The sequence below is a fragment of the Melospiza melodia genome, chromosome 2 (genome assembly GCF_035770615.1).
Source record: "Melospiza melodia melodia isolate bMelMel2 chromosome 2, bMelMel2.pri, whole genome shotgun sequence".
Lineage (NCBI taxonomy): Eukaryota > Metazoa > Chordata > Aves > Passeriformes > Passerellidae > Melospiza > Melospiza melodia.
In genome coordinates, this window is record NC_086195.1 from 66,065,483 (window position 1) to 66,092,596 (window position 27,114).

The 27,114-nt window shown below is 44.3% G+C and overlaps 1 protein-coding gene across 2 annotated transcripts in view; it reads right to left on the reverse strand.

Moving 5' to 3' along the window:
* Positions 1-27,114, reverse strand: part of GUCY2F (guanylate cyclase 2F, retinal) — a 113,520-nt gene that overhangs the window by 76,264 nt on the left and 10,142 nt on the right. Inside the window, exon 1 of one of the 2 annotated variants that reach the window (XM_063148679.1) lies at positions 23,290-23,501. The exons of the other annotated variant lie outside the window; for it this stretch is intronic. Coding sequence (XP_063004749.1) covers positions 23,290-23,321 — 32 coding nt within the window. The 5' untranslated portion in view covers positions 23,322-23,501. Of the gene's footprint in view, positions 1-23,289; positions 23,502-27,114 lie in introns of those variants that run through there. 2 annotated transcript variants of the gene reach the window in all.

A 27,114-nucleotide genomic window follows, 5' to 3' on the forward strand; every position in this document is an offset into this window, starting at 1 on the left:
ATAATTAGGGAAAAAAATTATGATCCCCAATAAATCTGGATTGGCTCTGTTGCTTTGTTGGATCCATTCCCCAAACCAGCGCTGAGCAGAGCAGCTGTGCTGGCAGGGAAGAAGGGATGGCATGCAGAAGCCTGACTACAGGATTGAGAGGCAGCAGATGGAGGATGGGAGAGCAGAAAAGCCATCAAAGACTACATACCTTGAAGCTAAAGACTCAATCAGTGGCTTTTCATGCAGCTGTTCCATGAGAAAAACATGGTAAATCACATGTTCTGCATCCTCCCCATCACCCAGCAATGCCTGGAGTGTTCACAGTACCTATGCAGAGACCTTCCCTACATTAGGGGCTCGGCGGAAAAGGAGGGAGATCCAGCATGCCTTGGGTTCTACACAAGAAGAAACTTTGCAAAGACTCAGCTTGAGACCTGTGCACCTTTAAGCCACACCTGGACACTTCCACCACCTTTAAGGAAGATTTTGCAACAATGCATATGGAAAGGGAAATGGGGTGAGCACTGTGAGCCTCTGGAAATCTTTCAAAGCTCCTAAAATCAGTGTAGAAATTGTCTTGACTATTTAAAACATTTGGTAATGTGGAGGTAAATGGATGGTAGGAACTGCAGGGGAGAAGGGTCTCAGGCCGGTATCAAGCGCAGTGAAGGGCACCAAAGGAGAAGGGTATGGAGCAGAATGAAAAAGAACAGCACCCAGCAGGCACATGGGCAGTGCTGATTTAGGTCCTACAATGAATGAGGCAGTGGTGGAGCTACCTGAGAAGAGGAAGGACTTTCTCTCAATCCATCTTTCAGGGAAGAGAGAGAAAAGTATGGAGGGGGAAGGGAGCACACCTCTGCAAAATGCTAATGAGGCAGAGATAGTACTGCTTTATAGAGTTGAATGTGCTTAAGGGACCCTCCAGGGATGATTACCCAAACCTATTTTCAGAAAACACCACTGAGACACTTCTGCACGGAGCACACAGCACAATACATCTTCATACAGGGAGATTGACACATGGATATATGCCAACAGTGAAGGAATTCCCTTTAAGGGAGGAATGGTAATTAACTTTGGAAACAAGGATTTGGTCTGAATGTGCAAGGGAATGTTGTGTATAGGGCTGGATTCAAAAGGAAGTGGGTGAGATGAGTGTGCAACACTCATGGTTGTGTCTCCCTGTCCCAAAGTCTCCCATGCAATGCAGAGTTTACAGTCACATCGTAGGAAATTCATGAAGTCCCATCTCTGACCCCAGCAATGAAGGTGGATGGTCATGGGTCTTAGTCCTTAGCTTCAAAAGCTGCAAATAACTCAAAAGGAAGGGAGACTTAGCATGGCAAGGGAGAAACTGCTGTGCATCTGTTAGAGGAACCATGTCTGGGCCTTCTTGAGCATGTGTTTTACAGTTAACCCCTGCCTCATTAAAACACACAAATACAGAGAAGGAAAATACATTATGCCTTCCCACTTTGTCAGAAGCCCACCCAGACAAGCTGGTTGTCTAGTGGGTACCCCAAGCTTTCTTGTATATTTAGTCATAGCTAGATAAGCCAGCACAGAGTTTGTGCCTGTGTTAGGAGGAAAGAAAACTCCTTCACCTTTACCACACCTTATCAACAGCTGTAAGTTCTTTTTGAGACTTGACTTCAGCTGCAGCACCACCCTTATTTCAAACCCAAATAATTTTGCTTCCAAGTCCTATTTGTTAAACTAAGCAACAGCAGAATCCACAAACTTACTGGGAGGTCCTTCACAAAACACAAGCATTCAACCAAATAAGTAAGCATAAGCTAATATCTTGCCCTACCACCTCAGAAAAAAGAAACTTATTGTTCCCATTAAACTTCAAGGAGTGTGCTTTGCTGTCACGCAATATCATGGGGAGAGAGAAAACAAAGACATATTGGGCAAAACCATACGGTATTTCATTTCAGGATTCATGTTTTAACATCTTGTAAATCAAAAATGCCTTCATTGTTTTCAGTGTGTTTTGGAACCAGAATTTTCCTTTGCCTTTTGTTTTCAACCCAAGTAGATTTTGAAGCCAGAACTACAAAGAAGTATGGAGCCTTGTTTCTGAAAGGTGATTGCATCTTTGCTTAGCAGAGGCCGTTTCCTGATTGAGATTCTGGGCTGGTTTTGGTGGCAGCCCTGACATTCGTGGTGGTGGGCGGACATCAGGAAGACACTATTCCCATCACAACAAGCTGTGATTACTGCCTACCCTGACAGCCCTGTTCAGTACATCTATTGTCAAGCCAGCTCATGCTCCTGCATGAATTGCCCTCTGAAAGGGTCTCTTTCTCTCCACTTGCCATCCTTGTGACCTAAGCACACAAACAGAAGTTGTAGACTTGACAGAAGAAAGGTTCCTGGAAAAGGTTTTATGTCTCTGTCTGCAGGTCTTGGAGGCATTTGCTTGGTTAATGCACCTGGAGATTTCTCCTTGTTTTCTGCAGTCTCTGTCAGTTATTTGAATAAATGTCAGGCTATGATTCATGTCCCTTAAGTCTACACATTTACCAAAAGGTGAGCATTTAGTCTACAAATTCTCTGTATAGGTAAGGGAAAAAGATGTCCAGAGGTTTATACACCTAATCCACTTGGAACACATACACCAGGGTAATTTGAGTCAAGCTGCACCATTGCCTTTCCGTGCACTAGAAAAGTAGCCTTGACACTTTAACTAGTGGCTTCCAAAGACAAAGGTATTTTCTATTCTGGTATTTTACATTTCCACAGATATCTAGAAAGCTATTGCACTACCTTTCTGTCTAATTCTCCTTTCTAATTATTCTGTGTACTCATGTAGATAGATAGGCTTTATTTTTAATGGTGAGGGGAAAAAAATAAACACTTCCAGGTAACAGCAGGACTTGGTTTAGAAATATGAAAAAAAGATTATAGATTCTTGTCGTTTAGAACAATGCTGCAGCTAACCTTATGTTTTTATCAGCTTTCTGTTGTGTAGTTCATAATTTGGAAATTATCTGCCTTTAGAGAGAGGGTGATCAGACTACAGTAAAATCACAAGATTATAGTTCAATTCTCTTTAATTCATTTTAATTCTATTAACTATGAAGGCTGAAGCAGTTTATGTCAGTCAGAAAAAGGCCCTCGCTCAGATGCCTCCTTTAGAAATCCATGACTAAACTATCTCAAAAGCAAGCTCTTCAGAAGAAGCTTCTAAGAGTGGGAGTTTGAATGCCCTGGAGGAATCTGCAAAGTGAAGAGGGGTGTCAGCAGGGCAATGGAGTCAAGGTCTACAGAGCTCAGTAGAAGCTCCCAGCAGTGACTGGAAAGCCAAATTCCATTCAAACATCTTGTCACTTCCACATGGAGTTCATCTCAGATGGATGAAGCTGAGATTTCAGACTTCAAAGCACAACTGTCAGATGTCTGAAGAAATTGTGGGCAGGAATTGATTCATATAGGGTCATCTATCTCTGGACACCAAGCCTCAAGGGGATGGAAGCAGAATTCTCCATTAGTTTGGATTATTCTGGGAACTTGGAGTGACTCCAACATTCCTGGTGTAAAAGACATTAGACTCTGGTCAGATTCTCATAGTTTCTCAAGAGGAATAATTTGCTTTACCAAAGTGGTAAGGAAATAAGACCCAGCTCCTTAAGAGATTCCCCATCCATGTGACCCCCTAAGTTCAACACCCTATTCAGTGCAAGCTCCACAGTCCCTTCACCCTCCTCTTCCTGCAGAGCCAAAGCCCACCACATGCTCTACACCTTTTGCTCACCCTGGTCCTCCTCTCTGGATGCTACACCATGAACTTCTTTAGTTGTCCACTTCCTATTCATTTCAAACTCTTACATCCAACAGGTTGAGGAAGGCGATTTTCCCCCTCTACTGCACTCTCATTAAGAACCCATCTGGAGTACTGTGTCCAGAGCTGAGGTCTTCAGCACAGGAAAGGTGTGGACCTGTTGGAGCGAGTCCAAAGGAGGCCACAAAGATGCTCAGAGGGCAGGAGACAAGCTGAGAGTTGGGGTTGCTCAGACTGAAGAAGGGAAAGCTCCAGGGGCACTTTCTCGTGGCCTTTCAGTACTTGAAGGGGGCTGGTAAGAAAGACAGGGACAGTCTTTTGAGCAGGGTCTGCAGTGATAAGACAAAAGGGAATGGTTTTAAACTGAAGGAGTGTTGATTTAGATTGGATATTAGAAAGATTTTTTTTTTATTATGAGGGTGGTGAGGCACTGGCATAGGTTGCCCAGTAAAGTTGTGGATGCCCTATCCCTGAAAATGTTACAGGAGAGGTTGCATGGGAATTTGGGCAACTCAGTCCAGTTAAAGATGCCCCTGTTCATTCTAGAGGTGTTGGACGAGATACCCTCTCAAGGTCCCTTTGAAGTCAAATGATCTATTCCATGATTCTGAGCTGCATATTTCTCTGTTCCTGGAAACTATCTGAGACCTCCCACCTTCACGGTACCCAGGACCAAACCAACTGCCTGCAAAGCTGCAAAAACACCCCAATACTTTATTTTTAGCTGAATAGTAAGCTTTTCCAGGCAGCCCTCCTTACAACACCTACCTTCTGTGGACACGCAGATATACCACACAGAACAAGGGCTCCTCATGCCTTTGAAAGAATTAAAAACAAGGACCACACACATTTTCCATTGAGCCCTACAGCATCCAGGTATGAAAGGGACAGAGTAGGGAGCACTGGACTCTCTCTGTGGCCAGTGCTGAATGGATAGAGCTGGCAAAGCTGGATTTCACCAGGGCAGACGCTTGCTAGCAGCAGCTACTTTTGTTTATCAAGTTCCTTGTAATTGTGTGAATTAGAGACTGGATCATTAGCTTCACAATGAAGCAGAATGCTGATTTATCTAATGAATGTAAATGGTCTTTCGTTGGCTAATTAAATTAGGGAAATGAGAACTGTTGGCAATAAAATGGATAGCAAGGAGTGAAAAAGCTTCTGTACCCCAGTGACAGCTGTAATATAGGTCTTTCCATAGCCAAGCCCCTCTGTAAAGGCTTCAAACCAAGTTTCTGTCCTTGAGGGCAGCCTTTTGCTACATTATCTGTGGCCAGACAGGGTTCATTGGAGGTCTGTAAAGGTCGTGAGCCAAGAGAGATGCTGCACTGTGCTTCACTTTGTAATTACACCTGGTGCACCCAAACTAAGCTGAGTGGTCTCCTTGAGTTTATCAGAGTAAATACAAGCATTTGCATAATAAGTGCAATGAACTATTTACAGTAATTTTCACTTTTATCTACCATGACTCAGTTCCTCAGTGGTTTGGAAATTCCCTGGGCTGAAAACTCTGCTGTTTCAAACCACCTGCTTATGAAAACACCCTACGGTCCTTCTGCAGTCAAGTCCAACATCCAGTAAGTCAAATCCTCACCTTGTAATTCCTAAGCCAGAGACAAAAAAAAAATACTTTCACACAAGGGTTCATGCTGGTGATTCCCAGCCATGCATTTCAGAATTGTAAAAGGCCAGGTAGCATACCAATAATGGATTCTCTGTGTGCTGCAGCAGCCCTCATGTGTTAGGACAACACTGTGGAGGAATTTGAGGTGCCAAAGTACCAAAACAATCTCACATAAATAATATATGGGAAATTTTCACCTTTGCTGTGCTGAATTCCCGGTTAACTCCTTACTCCATATACATTGCTCACATCAGGAGCCTCTTCTCCCACGTAACAGAACCACAGCGATGGGAGACTCCTTCAGTCTGGCTCTTTGTGGCCAAATTCTGGACAACAAATCTTACCCATGCCTTCAGAGAAGACATGGGTATGTTTAAGAGAATAGAGCTCATGGAGGAATGGCATTAATTTCCTGCCAAAGAACATAATTAAAAGGCAAAGTGCTTTTTGACAGGTTTATAATCCACCCATGTATTGCCATCCATGTAGGTCATACATTAATCTGGCCATATCTTACTCAAAGCTCCTCTTAATATGAAACTTAGATACTTTTAACAGCCTTTTCATAGACTATTGGAAAGTAAAGCAGTAACAGAAATTGCACAAATCACTGTCCATCCAGAACAACTACAAAAAGATTGTTATTCTCAGGAAATAAATCAAATATAAGACTCCAAGCTTTAAGGAAATAAATTCCATCAATTAAACCATGTTAATTACCAAATTCTTAAAATCAAATTAAGCCAGCATAAATAAATCATCACAAAAGGCCACTCCTTGGCCAGAGGCTATGGAAGAAGTCACCACATCTGTAACTGTTATTAATCTGTAAAGATCTAGATACAGGCTTGGATTTTCAGGCCTATATATCTACATGGGAGGCAATAATTGGAAAGCAGAGATTATTAATATGCCTGATTAATTGCACTATCAGAAGACAGGCAATGCAATTACAGAGTCTTTCAGACATGCATGATCCTACACTCCATCACCAACCAAATAAAACAAACACAAACAGAATTAATCAAAAAGAAATAGGAACACTGAATTTAAGTAAACATATGCAAAACGTCAAAAACACCTTCATTCTGGATTTCTTTCACTATCAGCAAGAGAAGTATAAAACTAAAAAGGTGAAAGAGATAAATTATGCATTCCTAGCCAAATTAAGGGAATTTCCCAGCACAGGCTCTTGCAGCTTCCTTTGGTCTGCAGCCTGGTGATGTGGAGGGAATACAAAGTGGATAAAGCCATTTTCAGGACAGGATGCAAAAGGCTTGTGGGTGTTGCCACTGGCCATGACTAATCAGGATTTCATCTCTTCCCAAAGCCAGCCTCCCAAATACCATTGGGCTGTGGTTGACCTCCTACATTTAGCCAAGACTGTAATCTATTCCTTTTGAAAAGGGGTTGCTGCCCTTCATCATCCCCTATCCCTCATCTCCCTTGCTCCTCACCCAGAGGGGAGAAGGACTTCCCTCAGCAGCCAATGCATTCCCTCAGCTTTGTTTTTGTTGGTGAAGCAGATGTAACTCGTCTCTCTCCACCTCTTTCCCATCCAAGTGGACTTTCCCCAGCTGGCTTCACAGTACTACTTAGAGTCATTCCCATGTGGGGGTCTTATGTTAAACCTGTGAATTGATACAAGAAAGAAAGAAAAAGAAAGAAAAAGGAAAGGAAAGGAAAGGAAAGGAAAGGAAAGGAAAGGAAAGGAAAGGAAAGGAAAGGAAAGGAAAGGAAAGGAAAGGAAAGGAAAGGAAAGGAAAGGAAAGGAAAGGAAAGGAAAGGAAAGGAAAGGAAAGGAAAGGAAAGGAAAGGAAAGGAAAGGAAAGGAAAGGAAAGGAAAGGAAAGGAAAGGAAAGGAAAGGAAAGGAAAGGAAAGGAAAGGAAAGGAAAGGAAAGGAAAGGAAGGAAGGAAGGAAGGAAGGAAGGAAGGAAGGAAGGAAGGAAGGAAGGAAGGAAGGAAGGACTTTAGGAGGGTGAGAGGAAGACCATGGAAGGGAATGGAATCCAGGGGAAGGGTGACAGCTGATGAAGCCAGGTTTGGCTCCACAGTAAGTGCCTTTGAATCTTTGAAGTTCAGCCAAGTTAATGAGAGTGAGGGGTTACATGTGGAGTAGGGGCTTCCCACGCCCTCTGTACACCCACCTCCCACCTCTGCAGGATCTCTTGGGAGGGCACAACAAAACAAAGAGCAAAGCCAAAACCTCTTAGCTGTGAGAAGAACATCTTCACAAGAAGATATAACACCAGGAAACCCTTCTTGGTGAGAAAAAGCAGCACAAAAAAAAGTGACTTGATGGGAGCTCTTGCCTCCTTGTTTGATAGAAGCTCATGGTATCTATTTCTGTCCCAGTACACAGCCTTTTTCTCCTTATTAATTCATATTACCTTTCCCTCTCCTCTCTTCACTGGACCCTGACCATGCAAATACCATGCATTCCAAGAATATTACAACATTTTTAATTTTTTTGGGTTTTGGCCTCTAGGGTTTATTTACTTGACTGATGAACATATTCCATCCTGTGGTCACAAGCAGTGGCAGAAGCTCTCAGTCAAATTCTGGTACTTCTTTTTTGTATATTATTTCTTCACAGAGGGAGCTGAATGTCAGTTCACAAACTTAACTTAGAAAGGGAGAGGAAAAGCAAGAAAGAGCTCCTCAAATGCTCCACTTTCTCTGAGAGCGTTTTAGCAAAGGAATATTTCCACTGTCAGGACAACTTGGTGGCTTTCCCAGAACACAGGAAGTTTCATGGGAGCAAGCAAGTGCAGTATGTTGAATTTTTCACTTGGAAACCAGTTCAGCCCTATTGTGAAGCTCAGAAACCACAGAAGCAGGAGCACCAAAGTGACCATCAGAGTGATTTGATACATCAGGGACACTTTCCACTGGACCAGACTGCTTAAAGCCCCATCCAGGCTGGTCTTGAACACTTCCAGGGACAGGCCAGCCACAGAGTAGTGTAACACGCTTGAAGTGTAGGGTATTAAGAATGGGAGGAAATCACAACATCTGATTTTCCCTCTCCTTTGAGAGGCACAAATCCCAAAAGGCACTCCAGGAGGGACTCACCCTGAAAGCCCTGGGGTGTCACTTATATTTGCATCCACATTTTCATGTTCTCTAAGTTCTGAAATGAATTCTAGAGTGCAGGTCTGGGTTCCAGTGCACTATAGTTTTTGAGAGAAAACCATGGAATTTGGGGATTTGGAGCAGTCAATACCTGTGAAAACCATCAGTTGCTGCTAAATGTTATGGGTGGGATTCAGGACAAGCCATGAATTCCCTTCATGTTGATTGATCTGTGTGTGTTTATGCAAAATAAATGTTCGGCAGAAAGGACTGGATGAGTTGCTGGCTGGAGTGAGCCCATGGTGTGTAAGGTGAAAGGCACATGAACAGATCAGCCATTCCAACCACCCAGGGGGGTTTTCAGACACTGGTGTCAAAGCCCAAAAGAATAAGGACACACCTCCATGTGGCTGTTTCCTCCCCAGACACCTGTGATGTCCCTTAAGTGACCTGAGGGTATTTAGGCTGGATGCTCTAGAGCTCTCAGTGCCTTTGGTGTAGAGTGGTTGTTGCAGCTCCTTGGGCAGCAATGTGCCCAGTGCACCCAAAAATCTTTGGCTCCATTTCCAGTATATCTGTGTCCTGGGTTGGCTGTATGATCCTTTTATCCCCAGTCATCTTGTTCTGCTTATGCTGAATAGTAAGTTTTGCACCTTTATGACTTATTGCAGAGAGTGAAGGGGGGAGAGAAGTGCAGTTTTTTTTCCTCCAGACACTGCTGTCACTCCCCCACATTCCTCCTCCTGGACTGTTGTTGTCTGCAGATGGGCAGACAGCGGGACAGAGCTCTTGTTTTGCTTTTTAGTTAGTGTTAGCTAGCAGAGGCAAAGAAGTTCCCTGGACTGTTTTTTTTTTTCCCTTTTCTTTGGACCTCTTGAAACTGCTCTGGCCTGAACACCCAGGAGAGCACCGGCAGCTGCAGCTGTGGCCCACCGGGCCGGGCCTGGCCTGCGACAATTCCAGCACCGGAGGGACTGATCAGAGACTGAGTGAGCTGAGCTGCAACCCGGGGACGGGGTTTTCTCAGTTTGTCATCTCTTTTAGAGTGGCAAGGGGTCTCATTGTTTGATATTGTTTTGGTTTTATTGTTTAATAAACAGGTTTTTTTCCACCTATCTCCAAGGAGGTATTTTTTCCTCCCGGATCAGTTGGGGGGGGAGGGGCCGATTGGATCTGCTTTTCCCACCAGAGCTGCTTTGGGGGATTCTTCCCCAAATTTGCTGTAAACCTGGACAATCTGGCAGGATCCTGGAAAGCCAGAGGTCATTGCTAGCCAAGCATTTCCTTTGTCACCAACAACTTTCCCAACAACCTTACCTACTGAGAGAATGCCAAGACTCATAGAATCATTTAGACTGGAAAAGATCTTGAAGATCAGAATCCAGCTATTAATCTAAGATCACCAATGTCACCACTAAGCCATGTCCCCAAGCACAACATCTACAATGATTTTTGAGCCCTCCCAGGGATGGTGATTTCACCACTTCCCTCTGCAGGAGGGAAGCTACTCTGTGGACCTCTGGGAGACTGGGACACAACAACTTGATTCAGTCAGCCCTGACTCTTTAGACAATATATATGTCCTACAGCAGTATCCTTGGGCAACTACACTGTATCACAGGAAAGGAAGCCTTTTGCCAGTGTAGCTGGCATTCATGAAATTCCTTAAATGCTTTGAAATACCTTAGATACTTGAATATTGCTTCCATGCCTTGTTCAGCTGCCAGTAAACAGGAAGATGGGCTCCTGTTGATATCTGGGCTTGATCTGGAAGGATATTGCAGTAATAATCATCCAGGGCACTGGCCCAAAATATTGTGCTGAGCCAAGCAAATTGGGACATTTCCCATCCCAATCATTCAGGCTGAATCAGCCCATTTCCCTGACCATAGTGTTTTTATCAGATGCTGTACAGCGACAGTTCAGCAGGTATTGCTGGTATGGAGGAACTCTTCCCTTCATTCCCCTGCCCCATTCCACACTCTCGTTCTAAAAGCAATCCAAGTCAAAGAACTCTGGGCCCTTGGAAAGAATGGGAAAATTTCTGAAAATGGGAAATAGATGTACCAAAAGGAGGTTGGCTGGGCTAAATATTGTGCATGAAGTGATGGTACAAGGGAGGCTGAGGAAAAGGAGGGGAAATAGGAGCCATTCACATGGAAGGAAAGTGCTCACTGCCAGCAGGAATATGTCAAAGGAACTCTTTGTTTAAAGACATGAAGAGGCTGTGCAATTATAAGACCCCTGTTACTAAAGAAGAGAATTTGTTTTGTTTTGTTTTATATTTTTTATCAGTGTTGGTTAAAACCAACAAGGAAGGCCTTAGCATGAAAAAGAAGGTTTTCTGCTGTTTTTTTCAAGACCTTTCTGGAGCTGGTCCATGCTTTGTTGTGCTCAGTTTTCCCCATGAGTGCAGGCTTTTCTTTACAGGAATATAGCACTTCCTGAACTCCCACCATCCCCAAAATGTTCTCACAGTCACGTTCTCCTTCTCATGTTTTTGAATCTCTCGCTTGGAGGGTAGCAATCAATGGCAGGGAGGGTCACACATTTACAGGCTTGACTCCAAGTTTCCAGCTAATGACTTGAACAGAGGTGGATCAGTTAGGAAGGGTCCCTCAGAGAGTGATGCTGGAACAACAACAGCATTTTGCCAGGAAATCAAAGGTGTGAGACTCAAGTTGAAACACAGCCTAGTAAGCCCCAGTGAGCAGGCACTTAGCTGTGATGCAAGGGAGCCAAAGGTGTTATGTTGCCCATACAGCATCTCCAGATGCACTTGGCTATTGTTTTTCCTTAAGGACATATCCTTGGAAGCTGTATTTGAGAAAGACATATGAGTGCATAAGTGAGGTCTGCTGATCTAACAGGAATGGATGCACTAACCTGAAGGTAGAGACAGAAATAACAAAGAAGTGGTTAACTGTTAGAACACATGAACTTTTTCTTTTGGAAATTTAAAGCTGATGTGTTCTCTGAAAATCTGCTTAGGCCAATTGCAATTTACTGGGCTCAGTTCATAAATAAGGCAGGATATACCATTTCCTGAGATGAACAGCACTGGAACAGGCAGCCCAGGACAGTGGTGGAGCCAATATTCCTCAAAAAGCATTTAAAAGGCATGAGGATGTGTGACTTGGGGACATGGTTTAGTGGTGGGCTTAGCAGTGCTCAGTTAATGGTTGGACTCCATGTTCTTAGAAACATTTTCCAACATTTATGGTTCTGTGTTTCCATGAACAGGTAGGAAATCAGGGTTTGCTTTCTTTTTCCTGCTGTTTCACAACAAAGAACTAGGGAAGTGCCTGATTTCACTCACCCAAAGAATGGGAACTGCCAGAGGATGGGAATGGATCTAGATGATCATGAGTGAAGATTATTATGAGGATAAAAGGAGCACCACAGTCATTTCTTTCTTGCAGATAATACAGGATCCATGCTGATGGGTTTTGGGTTTGTTTTTGTTTGTTTGTTTGTGTGTTTGTTTGTGGTTTTTGTTTTGTTTTAGAAAAAAAGGCAGTTAAGTTGTCAATCCTTTGACATAAATTTCATCTGACATCTGACCATGCCAAGCAGCCATCAGGGTTAAAACCTAATACACCTCCAAGTTCTTCCCACTGTACTTGCAACAAGCAACTCTCTCATATCCCAGAGATGTGGCTACTCTGAGCCAGCACAATTCACAGTCAGTCAGGGTTTGATTTTGCAAATCCTTCTCTAACCAAAGCTTTCACACACAATGAATCCTTTGACCTCACTGGGCTTGATGACGTGTGTCCCGGGAATTTTTGATGCCTCAGCCCCTGACCTGCCAAAAGCGAATGCTGCCCTCAAGGGCATTTCTATATAGGAAGACCAAGGGACCTTGAATGCTACAAGAGGGCCACAATTTTAATGCTGTGAATGAAGTCTCTGTCAACCATCAGCAAAGAGCACTCTGACACCTCAGGGCTTTGCTATCGTCAGTGTAAAATTAACAACTTCGTCAGACAGATAGTGTATATTTGTCCCTTTTCATTTCTTTTTTTCCCCTCTGAGTTCTCACTGGGATTTCATTAAAGCAATGTTAAACCAGGGATGTTAGTTTGCAAGGCTGAAATAAGGTATTTGCTGTAACCTTGGCCGCTGGGCTGAAAGACACTGTGAGCATACTGTCAGAGAAATACTGCATGGACTGTGGAAATTATGATTTTTCCTCTAAGAGCCTGTGGAAGCTGTTCTTTGTTGGCGTGAGGACTTCTGGAAAGTATGCATCTTTAATGAGCAGATCCTTGGTAATAAATCAGGTTGGGACCTCCACATTTCACAGTGCCATGGGCAGCCTGTCTGCTGTATGACTGATGCTTAAGAAAAGGGAAAGATGCCTGTGGGTACATTCCCACTGACTCCTAACTGGAAGCTGAGGAGATTTAAGACCTGAGGGCATGAATGCATTGGGGCCATATTCAGGGCACAGTGTTGGAAACAGAATATTCTTGACAGCCAGGGATGATTCAGCCCAGACTATCTCTGTCTGCCAGCTGGGGTGAAGCTAATACTCACCATGAACACCTGAAAAGGCATTCATAGTGTACTTCCACGGACTTGTATCCACCCCTGCTTGGAGCATCAGGTTGGGCTGGCACCTCCTGGGGTTCCTTGCAGCCCAAATTCTCCTATAATACTGAGAAAGGCGAGACGCTCAAGCTGAATTTCTCCTCATCCCACATCTGGATTTAGGCATGTCCTGAAGGCACCAGAAAGGGTCTTATCCAGTATACAGTGAGGCAGCAAACCTGCACAGGAGCTTATTGCTGCTGGTGGCTGCAGAAAGGCATGAGATGACAGCTCTTCACTGCCCAAGAGAGTTTGGGTCCTGTACTGTGCATCAGCATCGTACAGACATGAAGGCAAATCCCTTCTGTTCTCCTCAGGCTGCTGAGTCCACAGATGTGGGCTCCTGAAGCATCAGAACATGTGGGGACATCACCTGATGTTTCATTTAGGTTATCTTTTTGATAAATCATGGTTTAAAAATCTTCAAAACAGGATGTGGTTATTTTGTAAACTATTTCTTCTGATACGTCTCATTTTCTTACAAAAAACACAAGTGTTTTACGGCTAATGATACTCTGTAGGTCCACAAGTTCATTCCTGATGGTTAAAGAGCTCTCTATGTTGTCATCAAGAATGGCAAATGTGCTAATAATTTTTCAATTGAAGTTTTGTATGAATTTCCCCTTGGCTTTCCAAAGGAGCAGAACACTGGTTACACTTTTGGAAAAGATACACTTTTGGTGAACTGTCCTGACAGGGCAACTGATGGTTAAACAAATAGGACTTCCCAGAATGACCTTTGCAGAGGAAAAAGTCCTTGTCCCACCACTTCATCAGCAGAGCTGCCTAGCAGAAAAAACCCAGCATGCTCAGACCACTTGGAGCTTTGCAGCCTTGAGCAAAATGCTATATTTACAGCCACTTTATTGTCATCTGAATCTCTGCAATACAATTGTTTGATGCTCAGACATGTCATTGGCCTGGCATTTATTGCTTTGTAGTCAGTTGAAAGTAATGGGTGGTTCTCAGCGCAGGGAACTGGCTGCTGTACTTGACAGGCAGCTGATAAATCTGAATTTCGCTATTAGTTCAGAGATGACTCCTTTTATTACCCAAAAACCTCTGCTTCTTGAACTCTTCTCAGTTAAGGAACGGGCTGTTGCTCAGTGAGATTTTCACCAATTAACCTTTAATTTGCTCAGAACCTGGAACTGGAAGGGAATACTTGGAAATCACAGAGTCATAGAATGGCAGAATGGTTTGGGTTGTAAGGCACCATCTAGTTCTAGTCCCCCTGCCGTGGGCAGGGTTGCCACCCACTAGATGAGGCTGACCACGGCCCCTCCAGCCTGACCTTGAACCCTTGGGGCAGCCACGGGCTCGCTGGGCAATCTGTGCCGGTGCCTCACCACCCTCATACAGAATTTCCTCTTAACATCTAATCCAAATCTCCCCTCTTTCAGTTTAAAACCATTCCCCCTTCTCAAATCACTTTCTGGACATGTAGAAGTCACTCTCCATCTTTTATATATTCCTCCCTTAGGTATTGGAAGGTTCTAGAATGTATCCATTGAGCTTTCTCTTCTCCAGGCTAAATAACCCCAACCCCTCAGCCTGTCTTCACAGGACATGACTCTCACATCCCATGAAGGCTCAGTGTGCCACAGTTCATGTTTTAAAGCCTATCTCTTTGCTCTTTTCATGCAGAGTAGGACACTTGGGTGACTTGTCATCTAAATCCCACTTGGCATCTTGACAATTGAGGTCACAAAGGCAAGGGCTGAAGATTGACAGAGGTTAACCTAGGTTGTCCTAACAGAGTTCAAGGCACGCAAACGACATGAAACACCAAATCAGCTGAGTTGGAACGGGTTTGCAACCTGAGCATTGTTTTATTACCCAGCTGATACAGCTGACACAGCCAGATATTGGGTGCACCAGCTTCTTTAAAGCTAAAGTGAGAGCAGCAAACTTTTGAGAAAAAGCGTTTTGCATTTAACCAGACTGTACAAATTAAACTACCTCCTACCTGTAGGCACCTGTAGGGTAGAGGTGAAATTAATGAAGGGGAAAAGGTGCTTATTTCCAAGAGATAGAAAGGGTACATAGAGAGGAAAGCTGAGATCATGCTGGCAAGCCAGTTTAAAAATGCCTGTCGAACTGGTAGAGTAGCTGGTGTTGCATAAAGCAGCATGATAGTACAAGACACATTTTCAGTGGAAATCTCAAGAGTAAATCTTGCTTACTCATTACTTTATTTCTGTCATAAAAAACTTCTTGTTTGCCAGAGACCTGAGGGTGTGACACCAGCACTTTCTTATCAAAGAGTCTTAGTAACTAGTCAAAATACTCTGTATATCTCTGCACCTATGTTTTTTTTTCCTTCCCTCATGACTACCCAGGTATTTGCCTGACCTTTATTCTTCTCTTACATAAGTACTTTGCAAGCGTTTACGAACTCACTGATAGTAAAATTTTATCTTGGCAGAGTGAGCACAGCAGTGATTTCGCATTCTGCTTTTATCAGCTGACTTCAGTCTAGAAACTTCGCAGCCCAGGGTTAATCGTGTATCTCATGAACTTCATAATCTACAGGCCGTGGGTCAGGAAAGTTCACAACCATTTTTATCAGTGTGGGTAAATGCAAAGTTCACTACTGGAAAAAAAAAAAAAAAAAAAAACACAACAAAAAAACCCCCAGCACTGAACTAGAGCATGTACAATAAAACAAGGCCCTTAAAACTGGTTCCTTCAGGACTGCTTGGCTACAGAGGGGGATAGAAAGGGTAAGAAGCATTTTCACACCAGCTGTTCCGATTTTACCCTGTGTCTAATGACACAGGGTAGGATTCACAGCCACAGGAATCACTGTAGGATAACTACTACATAGTAGTAGTTATAAGATTAGGAGAGTTCAATGTAGGATTAGGCATTTCAAGGGGAATGAGAAATGAAAGAACTACAAGATTTTAATAGGGCAAAATGAAATTATACCGGAATGGTTTCAAAGTGAAAGATGAGAGATTTCTATTATATATTAGGAACAAATTCTTTACTATATGGATGGTGAGGCACCAAACCATTCTATGATTGTATGAAAGTGTGAGATCAGAGATGTGCAGAAAAAAATTAGAGGGCCAAAATTTCATAAGCACCATAGGTGTTGATACACTTTGGGCACCAGTAGCAGCCTCTGTGCTGCAGGATCTGTTCTCTGGGTAAACTGTTCTGGCAATACACTCCTACCGAGATCATCAGAATAGCCAAAAGAGTGAGGAGAGTCTTTACCTGTGGCTATTGATTCATGCAGATTACAGTAATCTCCAAGATGTGAAGGTCCTGACCTGTCATTGCTACCTTGAAGGTGTTCACGACATACCCCATACCCCAATAATGGTATTGAAGAAGAAAGGATCCTACTATTGAAGAAGAGAAGAACTGTAGTATCTGCACTGATCTCCATGACTGCAGCGGACCACACATCTTCTTTGGGAGACGGGGCTGAATTCCCAGCCCTGACACAAGTCTCATCTTGCCCATGGGCATCTCATTTGCTACCAAGGCCTCCAGACATTTTCCATGCTACAAATAATAACTCAGCTCCATGCTTGCTGATGCAGGCTCTCTTACTAGACCAAGTGGTGTGTGAATTCCCAGTGCACCTGCAAAGATGTATGATCACCCCTGAGTAATTTTTCTCAAGGGCATTCAGGGAAGGAAAGCATGGTCCCACCTAAAGTTTCCCCGCTTTTGGCGAATTCCCACAGGCGAATTCCCACATATTTCAAAGGGAGGAAAAAGAAATCAAAAGGAGAGATTAATATTTGCTTAATGAATCTGCAGAAGTACATTTCTTTGTGGGAAGCTTATTAAAAGTCCCTTCCTCATGGATATGTGGCTGGTAAGTAGGTACTTTGTCAAGTCTGAAAGAAAAACTAGCCCAGATCGGAAGTCTAATCACATTGAAACCATATGTGCAGCATATGTCAGCAGTTACAGAGAGCTTTAGAAAAAACAACTACCAAACCTCGGCTTCTGACTTCAAAGGGGTTTTAAAAAGCCAAAATGTTGATCACTAAATTTCTTCCCATTAGGGAAAAGTTATGAGGATTTGTGTTTGTGAGTATGAGCATGTGTGTCTGTGTCTGTGTCTGTGTGTCTGTGCATGTCTGTCGTTGTGAATGGTTTTGCTACAGAAAACTAACTAGAGGTTCCTACCATAACAAAAAATCCTCTCAGAGCTGGCTTCCTCCCTGGGACGCTACAGATCTCAGCACACACTGAGTCAGTTTTTTTCACAAGCCAGAGCTCTGTTTTAAAGCCCAGTCCTGCCTCTGAAAAATGGCTTTATTCAACAACAGCACCATGGAGTTCTGTGTTTCCTGCCTCCCCTGGTTTCAATATGACATACACATTGCTCTCACAAGGGTGAATGGTCTTTCCATCAGCTGTTGAGACCAAAGACTCATTGTGAGTTGGAGGAGTTAACACAGGCACTTTTCCTCTACAATCATCTCTCAAAACATTTCAGCATATAGGTTGGTGGTAACGTCCCCTTCATGCCCTTGATCCTCTTCTTTGCTGCTATGGAGTACCTTTAATGAGGGAATGCATGAGTTCCCAGCACAAACTGGAGTTGTGGCACTGGGTCCTGCAGAAACAGGGGTGAAATCCCTAAGCCAAATACTTGGAAACCTAAAGGCAGAGTGGGGGCACACACCCCTTAGCTCGTGGCTTGGCTGTCAGCACATGCCAGCTGTGCCGGCGCTCCAAGCAGTCCTTGGCAATAAGGGTCAGGGTTAAGTCCTCCGTGGGAGCCTGTGCATTGCTAAAGCAGACTTGCCACTTCTGAGGCCCCAAGCAGGAGAAGGTGCATGGGGAGATCCCAGCTTCCCCATCAGCTACAAGCTCTCCCAGGGAAAAGAAAAACCCCCTTTCCAATTGGGTTGGGGAGAGATGTGAGAGACGTGGGAAGGAGCCAGCACAGAGGGGATAACAGCCCAACAGGCAGCTCTTTGGGGAAACTGGTTCTACCAGGGTGGTGCAATCCCCCTAGTTCACACACAACCCTTTTTCCTGCCACCTGCTCCCACCACGAGGCTCCACTGGGCCAATTGCATTTATCTGTGAACAGGAAAATAGCAGCTAGAAATTTCTTGAAAAAGAGCTGGTGGAGAAATCAATGCAGATACATAGAGCTTCCATGAAGCAAGCTGCCTGTGTATGTGAGGATGTGTGGATTCTACATCACGGAGCTGTGGCAAAGCACACATTTGGGAGGTCACAGCAGAGCAGACAGGATGGACAGGCAACAGAAACTTGCCTCCCAAGCAGTCCCTCGAGATACTTGGCTGACCCTGACCCTGACTCTGCTGTTGCTCTGTTGAGTACAAGACAGATACAAGTCAAGATGGGGTTCCTTAGTCCTCTGTACTGGCAAAGGGGTGCAAGGAAAGGCCATCTTCTCTCTCAGGGGACAGGGTCTGGGAAAAGAGGTTCTGTCCTTTCTTGTGGCAGTTCTCCAGCAGGGTCCATGCACCATTCTCTCCTCATTCAATGGCTGTCAAATATGAATCTCCCTGATGTCCCAGATAACTTCCCTCAATGCACACCTTTTAAATCCCTACACAGCACAGGAGAACTCCATTTGATCCTTGCATCACCTGGCCCCCAGCTTTGCTCTTCTCTAACACTGACCTCCAGCACATAGACCTAAAATATCATTAACTTCTTCAGCCCAAAATAAGGACTTAGTGATTTAGAATTTTCTCTGCTGCTGTTTTCAAGGCTCTTGGGAAAGCCTTCAAGTTGAGAAGCTACATAAAATTGTCCCTGACATGTACCACCTCACCAAAAATATTTGCAAATTCAAGATGGTGGGAATCTGAAGTGTCAATTCACTCAGTAAACTACATGACATTTTAAAGACCTATTTTCTTGATCATCTGCAAACATTTACCTTACACTAGGAAAATTAAGGATATATCAACCATTGAAAGCCATTGAAAAATAATTTAAAGAAAACTCTTGAGGCCCCTTATGAAAAGAAAGACATTGAGGTGTTGAAGTGTGTCCAGAGAAGGGCAGTGGAGCTGAGGAAGGGTCGGGACCACAAGTCTGATGAGGAAAAGCTGAGGAAGTTGGGAGTGTTTAGCCAGAGAAAAGGAGGCTCAGGGGAACCTTACTGCTCTCTACAACTGCCTGAAAGGAGGGTGTAGTCAGGTGGGGGTCAGTCTTTTTTTCCAAGTCAGAAGTGATAGGATAAGAGGAAAAGGCCTTAAGTTGCACCAGGGAGGTTTGGATTGGTTACTAGTTAAAAATTCTTCCCCAGAAGGGTTGCCAAGCACCAGAGATATTGATGGAATCACCATGTCTGGAGCTGTAGGTGTGGCACTTGGGGACATGGTTTAGTGGTGGGCTTGCTTGGCAGCGCTGGATTAGTAGTTGAACTCAATGACCTTAGAGGGCTTTTCCAACCTGATCAATGACATGATTCTAGGGTTCAAGATCTTGGTGAAGCTTAAAAAAATAGTATTTTCTTTTCACATTCCTGTTTTTGTGAGGAAAAGCTGTTTTGTGGTAACTTGATTCATGAGCTCAATGCATTTGGGAGCTGAACACACTTCAGTTTTGGACGTGGTCTGCAAGATTGCAGAAAGAAATTCGAACCAGCCGAGGAAAATGAGTTAAGAACAATGGCTGTGACTCACATGAATTCTAGAAAATAATTTTGCCTGTTTAGCCTAGAGAAGTAAGAGCAGATAACACCATACAATCACTTCATGTACAGGACTGTGAGCAGAGGGAGAAGGGCTGTGCAGGTTTAGCCGTGGTGGATCGAGCAAGGAAGGGGAGATTAAATTTAGCTGGCTATTAGGAACAATTTCCTGAGAGTGAAGACAATTAGGCAGTGGAACTGTTTTGCCTAGTGAGGTAATTACTGCACAAACACTAGATGGACGCAAGCCAAGATTAGATAAGTATAGTGGAAAATGTAGTACAAGGTCTCTCCTGATGAGCCCACAGGGGCTGGCTTTGCTGGCCCTGCGCCTGGCCAAGCAGTTACAGCAAACTTTCCCCGAAGAGCTCTTGAGACAGCAGGGGCTTTTCTGGGACAGGGACTGCAGGACCAGAGCTGGCTTTCATCAGGGCAGAGAGCAACAGTGAGCAATGCATCAACCCCACCTGCCATCAAAGCCCACAGAATGTCTGAGGAAGTTAAGAAATGAAAATTGAAACAAACAAAAAAATCTAAATAGTGACTTTGGTAAGGAAGCATGAGCCTTTGTTAGGCTTTGTAAAGCCCCTTTTTGTTTCATATGGGGCTTGGATGTTTCTGCACTTGTTGGTTCATGTTGGTTTTTTTCTCTTTTCACTGACCCATGTCGAGTGTTTGCTGAGTCTGGAGCTGAGGCAGCTTCCAGAGAAAGGAGGCAGATTTTTGGAAGAGTCACAAGGCTGAGAGCAGAACACCTAAATTCTGGACTCCTTTAGTATCTCTGAGAAGGAGGAAGCAGCTGAGTACTTTCCAAAATATATTTTCCTCAGCTATGACAATATAAGGGTAACTCCTTCCCCTGTAATTAGGGTGAAGAGATGGGAAGAAGACCCTTTCCCACTGACAGACAAGGCTTCACTTCAGCAGATGATGCTACCCCACATGTGGCCCTGTACCATGGCTGAAGTCTGGAAGCAAAAGGCAACGTGGGGAAAGGAGCAAGCAAGTCATTTTGGGCTGAAAGTAGAAGCACAGAGTGATAGTCTTGGGGTACCCATGGAATCCATGTGGGTACTATACCAGAGTAATCTAACCCTGGGGCTAAGCTCATTCTCACATTTCCCTGACAAGTCCCAGGAGGGCAACAGGCACTCCTCCCCATCAACAGCTACTCTTACAGGAGCATTCCTGGATCATACCCTGATATAATCCAGTTAGAAGTTATCTCAGCTCAAAAACTGGCTCTGTAAGAGGAGAGCGTGAATGTATAGGACACTCACATATACACCCCAAAAGATGGAAGCAGAGCAGTGCTCAGTGTCAGCCCTGGGTTTTATCTGCCAGCTATTTACTTAATGCAGTAAGTTGTCAGGTATTTCACCCTGGAAATTAGGCCACTTAATCAAAATGCTGTGCTGTCCAGAGATGCTTAACAGCATATTTGCCCACTATATTGATAATAAACCCCTTGATTTATTTACCTGCCTCATGAAATAGATGTGACCCTTTTTAGGGAGGGGAGAGAGGCAACTACTGCCCACCACCATCAATCACCACCATCACTTTTCTGTTTAGGAAAATTCCTCCTGAGTGGAAAAAGCCAGAGCTAAGCAAACAGGATAAAGGATGCTGAGTGGCCAGGAGTTAGGGAACCCTTCATCTCCTGCACAGTGCCATCCCAAGATTTGCACATGGTTATTATTCAACCTGTAGTCTGGAGCTGCAACCGGACAACCTTCAGGTTAGAATCTTAGAACCACTTAGGAAGGAAAAGTCCTCCAAGATAATCAAGTTCAACCATTAACCAGCACTGCCAAGCCCACCACTAAACCCTGTCCCCATCTACATGCCTTTGAACACTTTCAGGGATGGTGACTCCCCCACTGCTCTGGGTAACCTGTTCCAATGCCTGACCACATCTTGGGGAAGAAATTTTTCCTAATATCCAATGTAAACCGCCCCGGGACAACTTGAAGTCACTTCTTGGTCCTGTCACTTGTCACTTGGGAGAAGAGACCAACCCCCACCTGGCTACAGCCTTCCTTCAGGGAGGTGAAGCTTACAGAAATTTAATCTCCCTTCCCCCCAGCAGGGCTGGTTACTGCAGCAACAGCATGTTGACCATGTCTGATTCCAGAGGATGCTCTTTCCCACAGTCCTGACACTCCATTACCTTCTACCTTCAAACTCAGAGAATGATGAAGAACTCCTGTCATTGCCCATGGTGCAATCACACCAAAGTGCCTGGGATGTCAAATTGCTCTTCCAAGCAGGATAGAGCACTATTTAGAGCAGTTAGAACCAAGCATCTAATGTGCAGTGTTGCCCTCAGAAAGCAATCCGGCTTCATCTCTGCTGTCTCTTCTGTTCCCAACTAAGGCCTGTTCAGACATTTCAGGGATATTTTAGTGTGATCACAATTTCTCCTGGCTAGGAGCCCCTTTTGACCTTCTTCATGTAAAGCAGATGTTCCCCACTCCAGTGCTTCAGGGGCTGGATTCATTCATTTTGTCTATGCTGGTTTTCTGTTGATGTGCATCTCTTGAAACCAGTGATGTTACTCCTCTCTAAAGTTTCAAACAAGTAAGGCTTATGTGACTCCTATGAAGTTAAATCAGGTTGAACAGCCCAGTGTAAAGTACCAGGATAACTGGAGCTCACAACCCACACTTAACCTCATTTCCATGCCCTGGTACCTCTTTCCTGTGACTCTGCCATTCCCAGTCTGGAGTACCCAGGAGAGGGGCTGCATGAAAGGTGAAAGGTCCGAAGGACCTCTCCAGTCACCCCCTTTCCATTCATCCTTCATTTCTCCTATGCCCCATCTCACCACACAGCTCATCATCCTACAAGGGAAAAAAAGGGACCTTCAGGACCTGAGATTGTTCTTTAATCATTACCTCACTAACTTGTGTTTTATTTCACTCATATGACACCCATAATTTAAGTCTAGACCTTATAAACTCCTCTGGAACACACTGATGCCATGGCCAGGCACAGTGAAGGCAAAAATGGGAAGCAAAGTTCATGCATGCTTGAAGCCATTGCAAAACATCCTGAAACTGCTTATATAAGAAAGTAAGAACTGCTTGTTCATTGTGGTCATCGTTCGTCACCACTGTCTCAGCCCTTGCCAATTTACAACCCAGGGAGACCAGATCAGGCAGGTTCAGGCAATCCATGATGTGAACTTTACCTAAGCAAATACAGGCTGGGATGAATAATTAACAGGAAGCTGTAATATCGAACTGTCCCATGAAAGGCAGGAAGGTGCAGAGAGAATAATGAGAGAATGTCAGTCTTGTGAAAAAGCATTTTTTTCTGACCTTCACTCTAAGCCTGGACTTAACTTGTTCTGCTCTTCTCTGATCCAAGCAAAAGCTCTCCTGCAAGGATATAATATGAGGAAAGACAGAAGGGGTGTTCTTTTGAGAAGAGCTTTGCAGTACCTCCAGTGTGGTTAGCATATAGCCAGATTTCCCCTGTTCAAAGAAGCACAAAAAGGAGATATAAAGATCCTCAAAACTGAATTAGGCAACCAAGTTCACACTTACCAGCTGCTGGTGGGGATGAATGCCTTCTTCATTACTCTAGAGAGCTTTTTCTCTGAACTGAAGTTCCTGTTAAGGTACAGCCAGGAGGTACCTGCTGAAGTCAGCTCTGAAAGGCTACTGGCATGAGAAAAATGCTCTCTGTTTGAGCCAAAACCAACAAGCTGACCATTTTCCTATTCTATGCACTGTGTCTTTGCTCAGTGAACTCAGAGCCATGGTTCTCTCCCCAGCAGCAGGAGGAGTGTCTATTTACTAATTCAGAACAGCCTGGGCACCCCTGGTGAGGTGCTTGCTATGGTCTGGAGAGCCCCTAAACTTCCACAGGTGTTTATGACAGGAGACTGCTGTAGCCGAAGGAGGCACCTACCCACCCATCAGAGCAGTTTGGCTCTAAATAGTGCTCAGATGGACAACACTTTGAGCAATCTGATCTATTGGAATGTGTCTCTGGCAATGGCAGGGGTTTCAGAACGAAATGATCTTGAAGGTCCCTGCCAACTCAGGCCATTCTGTGATTCTATAGTTTTATGATTCTATGGTTCTATGACACAAGAGCTCACACATTGACCTACTGTCACCCAAACCATCCAAAGGTGAGCATGTTTCCCATCTTTGGCTTCAAGGCCCGTGCCCCAGGGCCTCAGAACAGGCAGGCTTTGACTTAATGTCATCTGCAAATTTCCTGATGGAGTGGACTCCATCCCCTCAAGATGTCATCAATAAAAACATTGAACAAAACTGGGCCAGCACAGAGCCCTGAGGGACACCACTGGTGACAGGCCCCAGCTGGATGCAGCACCATTCACCACCACTCTCTGGGCCTGGCCATGCAGCCAGTTCCTGACCCAGCACAGAGTGCTCCTGTCCAACCCATGGGCTGCCAGCTTTTCCAGGACAGTGACAGAGGCTGTGCTTAAATCCAGGGACACAACACCCACAGCCTTTCCTGCATCCACCTGGCATAAAAGGAGACCAGGTTGGTCAGACACGACCTACCCCTCCTAAACTCCTGCTGGGTGGGCCTGATACCCTGGCCTTCCTGTAGTGCTGTGTGATGACACTCAACATAAACTGCTCCATCACCTTACCGGGTATTGAGGTCAGGCTAACTGGCCTATAGTTACCAGGATCCTCCTTCCCACCCTTTTTGTGGATGGGTATCACAGTGGCCAGCTTCCAGTCATCTGGAACCTCACCAGTGAGCCAGGACTGTTGGTAAATGATGGAGAGAGGCTTTGCAAGCTCATCTGCCAGCTCTCTCATCACCGTAGGATGGATCCCACCTGGTCCCATGGATTTGTGAACACCCAAGCAGCTCAGCAGTTCTCTGACTGCCTCCTCCTGGATAAAAGGGGGACCATTCTGCTCCCTGACACCATCTACCAACCCAGGAGGACAGTTGTCCCAAGGAAAACCTGTTTTCTGTTGATACTTGATGCAAAGAAGGTGTCTTAATGTAAAAAGTCTGCCTTTTCCTCATCTTTAGTTACTAAATTCCCTTCCGCATCTAATAGACAATGGAGGCTGTCCTTGACCTTCCTTTTACCATTAATGTATTTATAAAAATATTTTTTATTGTCCTTACAGAAGTGGTCACATTGAGTTCTAACTGGGCTTTTGCCTAATTTTTTTTTTATCTATTTTTTTACATGACCTAGCAACTCCATTAAACATTTCCTGAGATACCTGACCCTCCTTTTAAATGTGATGCATCCTCTTTTTTATCCTCAGTTCCTTCAAAAGCTTCTTGCCCATCTAGGCCAGTGGTTTTCCTCAACAGCTCATCTTTCAGCACACAGGGACAGTCTGTTCATGTGCCTTCAAGATTTCTGTTTTGAAGCACACTCATCCTTCCTGGACTCCTTTGTTTTTAAGGGCTGCTTCCCAAGGTATTCTCCAAATAAGTCTCTTGAACAGCCCAAAGTCTGCCCTCTAGAAGTCCAGCATGGAAGTTTTATTGATGTCCCTCCTTGTTTCACCAAATATTGAAAACTCTATGATTTCATGACTCGACAGTGAAAAGTAAAAAGCAATCAAAATACAGGAAGCAAGTGAGAGCTCTGTACTTTCTTTGCAATATTTTACCAAAGAGGCTTATTTATCCTATTTATCTCCTTATTTCAGACAGACACTATGGGCTGGGAACCTACACCTGCTCTAGCATGTGGTGGTGTATGTTTTCAGCTTGAGTACTTGAGTCTGTTTCACCCCCCAAAAAGGCAGCTTTCCTTTTGGAATGGAAGGCACCAGCCATGGCTCTTCTCAGATCTACGAACCTAAGATTTGCAAATATTTTCTGTAAAGAAAAGCAAGACCCTGGTGTAAGAATTTTCCAGTGTTTGTCTTAACACTTCTACACACGTGGAGCTGTACAGATCAGTGAAGGGTTTTGATCTTGTTTTACTCAGAGTCTGGGCAATGCAGTCAGAAGTAATAAAATCACAGCTGCTTGTGCTCTCTCTCTTCATCCCTCTCTGCCTTCATTCATCTACCTCTGTGTCTACCTATCACTTGCGCTGTTCTGGCAGTAACTGAATCCTTTCCCATAAATTCAGTGGCAATGGAGAGGTCCCAGTGACTGTCCTGGAGTTATTGGAAGGATTGATAAGATTAAAATTCCTCCTGTGGTCACATTCAGGGCTTGTTGGTTAATTGTGGTCATTTCTTGATAGGTTTTTTTCCTAAAATCAGCCTACAGAGTATATTAATGTTTTACAGATAATATGTATCCATTCTTCGATTCCTACAGATTCCAGGAGGATTTTGTCTAAGATCCTAAAGCAAACTTCTTGCTGCTGGTCAGATGAAACTGTGTCTGGTGGGAAGTCCCCCCACTCTTGTGTTTGAGGACCTCCCAATTCTCTCTTTGATCCGATTCTCTGGGGAATTTCCACTGCTCTTCCTATTTCCTTCTGGTCTGAATTTCTCAAATTTCAGTTTGGCAAACTAAACCCCTTAACAAGAGAAAGAGCTTGCTGGGATTGGTATCAGTTTACACAGAGCTGCTGGGGTAAAAACCACGCAGTGTCTGAGTATTGGAAACAACAAGGACTGGTGTACAAGAGGTGTCAGGGCAAAGTCTAGTAAGGAAAGATGAACACCAGCTTGTTTTTCTTTCTCTCACTGAGAAATAGCACTTGAAGGAATCGGTGAGAGGCGATGTGACCTAAAATGTGTGTGCAGAGAGTTGCACCAAACTTGGAAATAGAGCTGAGGAGGCTCTGAGATGCCCAAGTCTGGTAGAGATGGGCTCTGGCCCTGCTCTGTTGGTAACCAGTGCTTGGCTCTGGAGCTTGTTTTAGTGTGGGATCCAGTTCTTCCTTAGGACTGCAAGAAGGGATGGGAACCGACCTAGAGCGACCTTCTAACAGCTGCCCTCCTATTCCAGCTAATCTGTCCTCTATTGCTGTCCTTTTGGGACTGCAGCTCTTCACATTTCAGATCTTACTAAATATGAGCAAAGGAGAAAGAAGGCAGAGGAGAACAATGCTGGGAATGGTGTCAGTATTGGGATGCGGTAGGGAGGAAGGAATCTTGAACAGCTAAAGCTCTTTTTCCCTTCTAGTTCTGGACTTGACAGGAGTGTCCAGATTGAATCAGATATAATCCCTATCCAGCTGGGCTTTTCTTCATGCATGTCCCCAAAATGCACACATCTGACTTGCCTCCCGGGTGCCAGGGATATGGTATGGATATGCTTTGTTCCTGCTTTTTTCTCTGGGATGTGATGAGGGAAGGTGAGTAAGAACATGAACCACAGGAGGGGGGTAAGAAGAGAAGAGAACAGTGAGTGTTAGAGGAGATACAGGGAATTCTTTGCAAACA